This window comes from Saccostrea echinata, unplaced genomic scaffold (assembly GCF_033153115.1).
Source record: "Saccostrea echinata isolate AGI-Se365-2 ecotype Australia unplaced genomic scaffold, CSIRO_AGI_Sech_v1 ptg000009l, whole genome shotgun sequence".
Lineage (NCBI taxonomy): Eukaryota > Metazoa > Mollusca > Bivalvia > Ostreida > Ostreidae > Saccostrea > Saccostrea echinata.
Genome location: NW_026889758.1, coordinates 38334838 through 38346816, shown reverse-complemented (window position 1 = coordinate 38346816; position 11979 = coordinate 38334838). Strand labels below are relative to the sequence as shown.

General features: G+C 35.7%; 1 protein-coding gene and 1 long non-coding RNA gene across 2 annotated transcripts; one reads left to right on the top strand and one right to left on the bottom strand.

The window, feature by feature from the left end:
• Window positions 1-4966: 4966 nt before the first annotated feature.
• On the top strand, window positions 4967-6731 carry LOC133183673 (uncharacterized). The gene is made up of 2 exons (XR_009720695.1): window positions 4967-5231; window positions 6251-6731. It is a non-coding gene; the product is annotated as an uncharacterized LOC133183673 (long non-coding RNA).
• A 1767-nt stretch (window positions 6732-8498) lies between these two features.
• On the bottom strand, window positions 8499-9825 carry LOC133183672 (uncharacterized). Its single transcript, XM_061318605.1, has 3 exons — window positions 9741-9825; window positions 9215-9411; window positions 8499-8637 (listed from the first exon to the last, which is right to left on the bottom strand). The coding sequence occupies exons 1-3, from the start codon at window positions 9745-9747 to the stop codon at window positions 8539-8541; spliced, it is 303 nt and encodes a 100-aa protein (XP_061174589.1). The 5' UTR covers window positions 9748-9825; the 3' UTR covers window positions 8499-8538.
• Window positions 9826-11979: the final 2154 nt, after the last annotated feature.

The following is an 11979-nucleotide window of genomic DNA, read 5'->3' as shown; positions in this document are numbered from 1 at the left end:
TGACAGCGTGACGTGTAAAGTTGCGTTAGCGCGACGGCGTGTTGTGTGATATCGTGACAGCGTGTTGTGTGTTAGCGGGACGGCGTGTTGTGCGAACTTGTGTTAGCGTGACAGCGTGTTGTGTGTCAGCGCGACGGCGTGTTTTTCTGAACGCGCTGTTGAGCTTTTGCAAATGGCCCTATCCGGACACCATACTTATCTTGCATTCGTGTTAATTGTTGTAAAAACATTGGCCATGCAGTCAGTTTGAAGGCGGTTACCTGTGACCTACATGTACAAACAATAGCGTCTATAATTAGCGTGTGTTTACCCACACACCTTTATCTTATGAAGCTCAAAGAATTTAGCTGACACTGTGCATTAATTAAATAATAATCCGTTCAAAATCATATTGCTAACCGTATATTCATCGGTAAATTCAGGAGAATTTTGGAGAGTTGTAAATAAAATGAACAATAAATAACGAGCGATTTCGTAATGCTCTTTATCATGTCGATTGCGTTAGTTTAAAATACGATGTTCCATTTCTAAAAAACGTAAATATTTGAAACGCTTTTTTCCCACAAGACAGTATAGAAAGGTACATAATTGAAGAAATATCTCTATTTAATGTACTACCGTTTACAAACGTCCATTACTTTAGAAAAGATAAAGTACATGTATAAAACTGGCGTTACGTATAGAAGTTGATTAAAGTTTTTCAAGGTATTTTTTATGATCGAAATTCAAACTTAGCGTCTGTAGAAAAAAATAATATTGATAATCATGAAGATGGCTTGTGTTTACGAATGTTTTTATTAGTTTGTTTGAGTTAGCTTGCAGTGTTCAGTTAATTTTATAGTAACCCTGTGTAATGAATATACGGGGAATATACATGGTTAGTTTATATTTGAACATTTTCAATGATGATGCTGAACAGTTCTGTCATATCATATGAGCTTCAATAATTATAATATATGGCGAAATAAAACACCAGTAGATCAAAATTTGCTTAACCCATGAAGTCACATGCCAAAGAGAAGCCGAATTAAAAAAGAAGGGGCGACCGCCATTATTCAAGAAAGGGAATAAATCTGAGGCATCTAACTTTCGCCCTGTGTCTCTCACTTCTGTATGCTGTAAGACCTTGGAGCATACACAGTTCATAGCCATGTCATTAAACATCTCGAGAGAAATAACATCCTCTCTGACCAGCAGCATGGCTTTAGAAAGAGACGATCATGTGAAAGTTAACTGATTACATTAATCCATCATCTAGCAAGCAGTCCATGGGAAGAAATTCTGTGGATTTTCTCCGGTGTTGCTTTAGACTGAATTCAATCAAAGCGCAATTAACGCTAATCTTTATATTACCCATGAGAGTGATGCGAGACAAATGATGGCAGCACTGTTGAGGGAAGGATCCAACCCTTTTTCAGATTTTAAATTAAAGCTTTAAAAGAACAATATAAGCAGTCTGGTCGAACCCCCGAACAGGGGTATACCCCCAAACGAGAGTTTTCCGTCCCGTCATGCAATGCGCATGATAACGCCTTTCATTGGAAGGGGGGGGGGCGTGATTTCAGTTTCCTACGTGCTCAATAATAATAACGAGTTTAAAATGAAACATATAATTATAGAAAATAAACGAGTAAACGATAAACAAATTAAAATAAAACGGAAACTAAAATACATGTTTGAGTTTGTAACCCTTATTTTTTTAATAAAGTATAAGCGTATCACAGGTTACTAATTTTACCCCTTTTCATTGACCAAGTAGTGCCATATAAAAACACAGGTTTTTTCATAAATATGTCTTCGGATGTATACGGAGTGGAATGGGCTGATTTTAGGGCATAGGTGGGAAGGAGAGTGTCTGGGGGAAAAGAATTAAAATTAAAATTTCAAATATTGAGAAATATTGCCTTTGAAGGCGTAGTAGGAATTAAGGGTGTAAATAGTCCATGTTTACCTTCTTCTCAAGGGGTAAGTTAAATATGCAGGGTATGGGGTAACTCACGGTGTCATAGAGGGACTTGTACACTATAGATCCTCCTTAGATTTAAAAATATTTTAAGGCTATAATGAAAAAGAAATCGCTAAATTTCAAATTCAAGATAAATTTAATGAATTCTAAATAAAATTTAAATAAATTCCACATGCCAAAAAGTAGAAGAACGCGTGGTAGCAAAATAATATTGAGTATATTAAAGGAAATAAATGCTATAATTATCAATGACATCCGAGGAAAATATTTGTAAAAGTGTTTTTTTTTAGATCCACCTCTACAAGATTCTGCCATAAATTGTCTCAAATCACTCTTAGGGGAATATCGGTGATTAGCGTTAATAGCACTTGTATTGAGTTCAGCTCAAAGCTAAATCGGACGGGATTTCTTGGGATGTTGACCAACGCCATCAGATGGATGCAGTGTTGCTTGATTTCAGCAAAGCCTTCGACAAAGTTCCCCAACATCGATTAGCCATCAAACTGGAGCACTATGGTGTGAGAGGACAGACACTGGAATGGATCAGAAGCTTTCTTGTTGATAGAAGAATTAAGTTGTTGATGGGGAGATATCATCAGCTGCTCCTGTAAATCTGGAGTGCCCCAGGGCACAGTGCTTGGCCCACTGTTGTTTCTGGTTTACATCAATGACTTATCCACAACAAGACTCTTTGCAGACGATTGCCTGGTGTACCTAAAGATTACCAATGAGGAGGACACGACCACTCTTCAGCAAGACTAAAACAAGTATGGGAGTCTGATTGGATGATGAGCTTCAACCCAGAAAAATGTGAAGTTATACGCATCACCAACAAGAGACGTATAATTGAGGCCAATTATTCCATCCATGGCCAAACTTTGCAGATCACCAAAGCAAAGTACCTGGGCGTTACCATCGATAACAAGCTCAACTGGGGACCACATATAAATAGCATCCCAAGAAAAGCCAACAACACCATTGCTTTCTTGAGCCGTAGACTTTCTGGCTGCCCACGGTCCATCAAGGCAACCAGTTATAAGACTCTAGTGAGACCCCAGGTCGAATACGCCTTCACCGTGTGGGATAATACCAACAAGACCCATATCTAATTAATGGGAACAAACCACAAGTTTTCGCTCTTGTCTTTTTTTTAAACACAGAGAGACTAGAGATAAAAATAATTTAAGCTGTTTAATAATTGTGTTTCCTTTATACTGATAGATTAGTTTAGGAAATGTACTTATTTAAAAGGCTACATTTGTTTTATTATATCAATTTATGAATAACGTATCTAAAATGTTTTAATATTAATTAGATCCTTATAAGGCATTGTTACGACTGAACAATTATTACAGAACATCACAATTATAAATTATAGGAGTTTAAGTACATGCATTTTTTTTTATTTCAGAAACACCAAGTCATATAAGCTATATAATTGTGAAGTCATCACTATTATTGTTTTATAAAAGATTATTTCCATTTTTAGAAACTTCATGTCGATATGCATTTCAGAATCTTTAAATAGTAATACAAGTCTATATACTTGATCTTGTGATCAGGTTTGTGCCGATCAGAGAGCTTAGAATAAAAGAGAAAAATTATAAAGATATAAAAACAAACAAGATACTTTAGATTTTCTATATGTCTAGGTCTATCTCAGGCATTTAGTTTTACTTAAGTGTGGTCCGTACTTTTACCACACTTAAATCCACCGGATTTTTATCTTTGCTGATATTTAACCACGAGGCCATAAATTAAGAGAACTATAAAAGCTACTCGCAGTGTTTTCAGGCATTTTTCTATAATCCAAAAACTCTTGTGCACATGTTGTTAAGAACTTCAAAGGTTAAACAAAACGGAGCGTCTTCAGTTCGCCTTGTAAATTAGGATTTTGTCATTTTTTCCTGTCAATATTTATATTATCGCTGTGTTTCAGACACATGTTATTTATGTCTCTGGATATGTTAATTAATACCTGTAGTAAATTTTTAAATTACTGAGTATATTCTGTTAAATGATAAATTAGTTCTTAGAATCAGAGGTTCAACGTTTTAATACGACTGAATAATTATAATTGTCATTGCAAATGTCAAATTCATACGTGAGCATCCTTAAACACTATAATTGTTCAAGTTTGAACAATCACACCGTGTATATCCCAACGTGCAGGGTGTATACTATGTTACATGCACGGGGTGTATGCTTTCAAATCGATAAAACGGGGGTTCAGGTACGTTTTTAGTCACATTTCTCAATATATGGATATATTTTGCTGGAAAGCATATGCTTAGGGAAGAAAGCATTATTTTATGAACATGTGGATACCTATGGGCCACAATAGTCACGTGTACTATGTTGTGCACGGGGTGTATGCTTTCGAAGCGATAAAACGGGAGTCGAGGTACGTTTTTTGTCTAGTTTCACCTCAACACAATTCTGAAGATCAGAGCAAGATTGACGCTACATTGTGATTATGATCAAATATCAGAACAAAGCTTTGATATATCATCACTTTTATATTAAACATGTTACTCATATAAATGTATGAATAAATTAATTGTCTGGAAATAAAATAGTTCGTATTAAAAAATATTGACGAAAAATGAATGTTATACATAAACACAATGTACCGCCAATCTTGTTCTAATCGTCAGAATTGTGTTGAGGTGTTTGATGAAACTAGAAAGTGTACGATGGATTCATAGGTACATGTATCCATATGTTCCTAAAAATGCTTTCTTCCGTGAGCAGATGCTTTCCGGCGAAATAAATTGAGAAATTAGACAAAAAACGTACCTCGACTCCCGTTTTATCGCTTCAAAAGCATACACCCTGTGCACAACATAGTATACATCCCATATGTTGGGATATACCCGGTGAATAGGGTGACCATGCCAAAACTTTATAAGAGTAGGATATCTCACGTGACTATTGTGGCCCATAGGTCTCGTGTTTTAAGCCAATAGACAAACAGAATATTCGTATAACCAGCACTTATAATTAAACGCACGTCCCTGACAGGAACAAAATGTCCACATTCATTAAATCCTCGCAGTGTATCGACCTTGTAAATCCTCTTATAAGTTGACGCGTGAACGATTGCTATATACCTCCTGTGAAAAAAAAGATCTATAAACAATGTACCTTTAACGCTGATTTCTACAGTCCCAATTAGCCTTTAAAGCGAGTCGACTCGGCGAGAGAATCGTCAAGAGTTCATATGACAAACATTGGAGAAGTCGAGGAATTGGACCACTAGCACGTAAGCTTTTTTATTTTCTTTTGTATATATAAAACCAAAATACCATCATCTCCACTCATTCCAGTCTTTCACTTCGAACATGGTGTCCGTTTGTACCATTTATTGACGAAATCTTCTAAATATCATCTATTGATTTCATTCACATTTAAAACTAAAGATTTTTATCTTGAAGTCATGCACCTCAAGAAGAATCTAATCTGTGTTATACTGTTATGATATCCATTGATCCAAAAGTATATATGGCAGGCTATTGCAATTGCATATGCCGCATATACTAATGATTTGTTGAACTGCTAGTAAAAACGTAGATGAAAAGAATATCAGAATTTGACATTCCTGCGTTGATCATGTGTTAACCAATGTTGTTGTGGCAATGGTAATTGACGAAGAAAACAGTGCATTTAAACAATAATTTTCAGCCATGTACATGTTTAAATGCAAAGATCTTACATACAATTTCATAAGAAACGAATTATTTGATGGATTCCCTAAAAATATCATTTTTCAACATTTTTGCTTCTGTAGTTTACCTTTCAGATGTTATTGTCTCGAGTACACGGCGTCTTTGTAGAATTCTGCAAGATCTGCATTCAGTCAGTAACCGACCCATTTTCATGATGTTAAGCAAATTATTCAGTTGAATCGATTGATATTTTTGGTCGAATTCTCCTGAGTGAAGTCTATGAAATGAATAATAGCCCTGGAATATCAACATTGACGTAAAATGTTATTTGCTATCGTTTTCTACTTGAGCGAAACATTATTATTAACACAAATTGTAGTAGAGACTCCTCGCACTTTATGCATTTGTAGTAGTAGACAGAACAACAGCATAATCTGTTATTTATTTATTTTTCACAAATGTAAGACAATCGAACAAGACGAAAGGACATCCGTAATCATAAAACCTTGACATTGTGAAGATGGCAAGGACAAGGACGAATGCATGATCATATAAATATATCATATTTAATCGTTGTGCCGAATGTTCATACGAAAGATTTCATTTACTGTAACAGGTTCAAATGTCAGCGGAGGATACCAAGGACGATGTGGAGGATACTTCCGGTAACCAGGCGGAATCTATAAAACATGAGGAAGATGATCGCCAGAATGAAGATCCGCCACGAATGGAGATTCCCCAGTGTGACAGAATCAAAATAGCCCTACAAACAAGGGCACGTTTCATGAGTAACAAACGCTATCAAAGATCGGAATTTAATCATCTACTTTAAGTTACAGTTGTTGACAAGATTGGGGATGGAGCAAATGAAACATTTTATGTTACAAAACTGATCATCTACGCAGATCAAATAGTTTATTGTTTATATTTAAACTTTCAATTTACTCATAATCTTAACTATTGAGAACATCGGACTTCGGTGACATATGATGACAGGTTATCTATTTTTTTTTTATCCTTGCGATATTGTTTCGAAATGTTTGTTAGTTGTTATGTTTTTTTTAATTGCTAAATAAACCAATGCCAAAAAATTGAAACACGAATTTTATAAACAGTAACATACGATTCCATAAATGATAAAATCTAACTTTTACCTCACCTGGGCTTAAAACTCAAATGAGCATTCCGTCCGTTTATTTGGCTTCTTCTCAAAACCCACTAAACCAATTTCAATCAGACTTGCCACAAAACATCCTTAGGTAAAGGGATTCATTTTGTTTAAATGAAGATTCACATCCTCATTCAACGGTCTATCATATCAATATACAAACATTCCTAAGTTCTGTTGATTCATTTTTAAACTCAAATTGTGGACCCTGAGGTTAATTTGCGATGTGGCCATGTAAGTCATATTTATATTAAAGCATCTCAATTTCGAGTGGATTCAAGTTTTAGATCATAACTCCTTGGCCCTAACCACAACATGGAGTCAATATTTTTCAATATGAAATACTAGGACTCATTTCAATACCTTTCATAATTCTTTTCACTCTTTATTCCAGTCGGTGTTAAACAATGCCCTCGCTTATAGGCGAACCTTTTTCAAAGCTGATTCAGTGATTGGTTGATGGACGGAGTTCAATCAAAGAGGCACAGAAACACGAAATACATATAATTTTAAACAGTTTTTTAATTTCATTTGTATACTAATTTATTAGAAAAAAAGCTTCATATCCAGTCCCTGACATCAGAACCTGTACTATTAGCATATAGGTCCCTGCTGAAATTGAAGGTTAACATCAAGGGCTAAACGTACTTCTTTTTGGTAGGAGCGTGTCTTGTCTATATGGAGAGTTGAAAACCTTGATAATGGGCTATAAATAGAAGAATTACTAGCTCAGCCTACTTCAATTTGAATGTGGTTTGTCAAATCTCTCGCGTAATACCTAGTTACATGTTTGTTTTCAACGAATCACTGGGCAGCAGCCAGGAAGACGGCCAATGAACGAAGATAGCTAGAATAGAACGAAGGGTAGCTCAGAATATTACTTAATGCAAACAGAAACACCTTAAAGAAATGCATAAAAAGAGGAAAAAAACATACTTTTAATGTTTTCCTCTGAAGAACAGGAGGCCCAGGTGAGCGTTGTGGTCCATGGGCCTCTGATCGTATTTTCGAAGATCCGCATAAAGTTCATCGTCTCAAGCCACGGTCCGGAGTCCGCATATAGCTCTCTCCAGAATGGGAGAGGGTCGTACATTTTGGCCGTGGTTTGCGACGATGCATAAAGTTTATGTATACATCTACCTAAGCTTATAAACCACATGCTGTTCAACAGTGTTTATGGAAACGTTCGATATCATCTTCGTCGGCAGTCGCCGAGACGCGATTGTATATATATAAAAAAAAATCCGACGTCAAAAAAAATGGCCACATAAAATGAAGCTACACATCCATCCTAAAGCATTATACAACTTTCACGAATTTTGATGTGAACACGATACAAATCTCTAGACATTAAAATTGATTCAAATATTTCATGTGAACATGACGTGTCCCGCCCTGGTCCATTCAGAGACTTGTATTTCAATCTTAAGATTATTTATAACTTATACAATAAACACACGTAAAATGGTTTGTTCATTTAACAGTACTGCTGAATTCTTTGTACCTAGTAGTGAAAGCAAAACTATTCAGACCACGTGTAAAATCATTTATTTCAAATGCATTCATTACATTCACAACATAAACTGTTTGTTCGTTGTTGGAATCGGTCCGCTTAGTTTAAAGTGCACTTATGAACATTTTTTTCATCTTATAGACTATAAGTTTATCATGCTTAGACATGATATGATATGCACATAATCTATCTAAGAATGGTCACCGTTGGTTCAGTTTGTGCGTCAAGTCGGCCACTCATATAACGCTTTGCCCATCGCACCGCTCTTTGCTAAATGGTGGAATCCAAAATCATCTTCTTCTTCCGAGAATCTTTTGAATACCTGCTCAATCATAGTAAACATTTTTTTAGGAGTCATCATTTTGAAAATCTAGTTGGAAACTTTGTCCAAGAAATCCCCGATGAGATATCTTTAAAAAAAATGCAATGTAGAAAATTTGCTTAAAAACTACGAACATTCAATTTTCTGATTTTCATCCCCCCCCTTTCTTTGATTTGGGTTTACTTCACAGAAAGAAATACATGAAGAATAATCTATATAACCCAGAGATGATGTTTTTGCACTCAGAAACTTTCCATTTGAAGAACTGGGGGGGGGGGGGGTATGTTTTATGTTAACACAGTAATCATTTAGTAAAGGCAATGTAAAAATACAAGTTTGTCTCTTCCCCCAGAACGTAGCAAAAGAAAGACTGTTAAAATGTCTTTTGTATACTTATATATAAAAAGAAATAAAATATAGATTGTTAGGCATATATATGTATGACCCTTTAATTACTCTAAAAGACACTTAATTACACCCAGACATTTAATCTATAAGCTTGATATGAACTTGTACTCGGATTATACCAGACTGATTGGCAGTCTGCGAATCACATCACGAAGCTAGCACAACTCACCTTATTGTGACTATCTAAAACAAACACTTTCACCTCCCCCGGCTTCAAATCTACCTCAAGCTTTGCTCCATAGTTCTCTATCGTGTGATTCCCAGGAGGGATATTTCTAAACCCCCGAAATCCTCCTACTATCTCAACTTTCTTTCCATCGCATATTATGAAGTCTTTCCAAATATCTCGCAATACCAACCAGGCACCTAAACAGAATAAAAGATTTATGAAGTAGTACAAATACTCTGTACTAACTAAAGTACATTTATACTAACTACAGTCAATCAGCCTCCCAAGTTCTGAGAACAATTTTCTGGTTCAGACTCAGTCCGTGTACTTTACATAATTAATATTTGATACATGTTTTGATATTTTTTCTATATAATAGTCCATGCAGGATATTAAATTACTCGTTTCTGTTAAGAACAAGAAGAAGGCCTAGTTTAAATATTGTTAGGCCTTTTTTGCTATACAATGTGTGTCATTTAACGATTTTCAGGCCGGGTTGTTACCATGTAATGAGAAATATACTTACTTGTCATTTTCTGTCTCGGGCGATCTTAGGCTGAAAAAATATGGACATTGTGACAACACATAGTAACAACAAAAACAAGGACTTAGCAATATCAATCTAGGGATAGATATTTAAATTTGTGATATTTAAATCCACCATAGACATTGGCTAGAGACATAAGACTGCTGTTCAATATCCATTTCTTTTCTCAACTGCCAAATCAGTTTACTTTATTTTTTCCTAGAAATAAGACAGGAAATATTTAACAGAAAATATGAAAACTCACGAATACAAGGTTCAGTTGCAGGCCTCGGTCACACCACTAACAATGAACCACTGTCAGCAATAAATCATTAGATGAACCCAACCCAGACGCATGATATACCCTCTCTTCTATTGAAATCCAAAGTTTTCAAAATTTCCAAGTCCGCCAGGGGCGGATCTTGGAATTTCCGTTTAGAGGGTGGAATATATTTTCAGAGGCAAAGGGCCCCCTAGTGGGTCCAAGTGGAGGTTCAGGGTGTAAAGTTCCTATAAGCTCATGAATTCTAGGAATTTTAAGAGTAAAACTGAACCTTATAATTGGCCCCTATAGGAGTAGTCGGGGTGAGGCAGCCCCCAACTTATTTTGATATCAATTATCAAATTGCTAAATTTCTCATTAATCACGTTTTCTTTGTGGTTTGTCAAACTGATTTGCTTTTCAATGAGTTGCAATTTGAGTATATATCTTGGATGTGACCCCCCCCCCCCCCCTTACACACACCACCACCACCACAACCACAATACACTTTATATGTGCTAATTACTAAGACGCCTCTGGTCTCAATTCCTGCCTTGTAGGGATTAGTTAGATTTGCAAATATCTTATGTTGTATGTATAAAAAGATTTCTAAGTCAGAAAGACTTTAAAGTGTAAATATGATGAAAATATGTTTTAAAAAATGTATCGTTGATTTTCATAAAACTGTGTGAAACTTTGCATCTAATTACTAGTATTATATGATATTAATATACAAAACTGTTTTTGCATGATAGACCTTTCACAGCTACATCTATGTACAGCCTCTCCGGGGAAAAATATGGCTACAGACCGAAGGCCTTCTCAAAAAAAAAAAAAAAACAAAAAAAAACTGCAATTTTTTTGGGTAAATTCACGCCCCCCCCAATACATTTCACTGTTATGTTTTCACTTTACTTGTCCTAGAAATTCTCTTAAATTACCTTTATTAGAAAAGGAGGCGAAATTTAAAATTCTTACCGATCATCGCCACATCGTCAGAAACCCACGGTTTATTACGCTTCGTTTTTCTCTCCATCAATGAGAGGCACGAAGCGGAATCAATGGAATGGGTTTTTGACGATAGGATCGTCATTGTTTATCTAGCTATAAACAATTTAGCCATTCTTCGGTTAGTAAAGAGTTTCTTGTCAGGCACTTAGCATCGGGGGGGGGGGGGGGAGGCTGCCCCCTTTTTTCCAAATACAACTTTTTACTTTTGAAAATGTTCATTGAAAGGCCGGTCCCCCCTACCACTTTTTGTTGTAGTGTAGTCAAATAAGGGTAATGTAGTAGTGTATATATAAAAAGAAAGAAGTTTGAACCTACCCCTTCCCCAACGAAATAGGATTTTCGAGTTTGAACAATTTTCCTTTTTTCTACTTGTCAATTTTTTTTTTAGGTAAGTTGATTTTTTTTCTGCCCCCCCCCCCTTCCTACACGCAATTTCAAAAACGATGCTACATCCCTGCTTGCGACAAGTTTGTTAAGCATGGTTGAGTGACATTTTCAACTGATATATAGTAAATTGCAGTCTAGATGAACTCCAAAAACGGCGTGAACTCCGAAAACGAAGTCTTTGGTTCCATCATTGTTAAGAAATTTTTGGTATCAAGTAGTCGATGACTCGATGCCAGGTTGTATTGTGGAAATCGACGACTAAGGAAACAATTTCTGATTAAAATCCGTATAAATAGTACCAAATTTCGTATTCTATAAATGTATTTATTTCTACGTCACATGTATTCATAGGCGTCGGGATTTGCAGACCGCCGGCCCGTGCAACTGAGAAAATATGGAGTAAAAAAGTCTCTACTAAATTTAGAACAAAGTAAAAATAAATAAAGGGGGTATTACGGGCCTTTAATATTCATTAGATGAATGATCTTTTAAACTCTTGACATTATACAATAAAAAGTGAACTAAGTTCACGGATTCTCCCGAAATATGCCTGTCATCTTTATCCGGGAAATATACTGC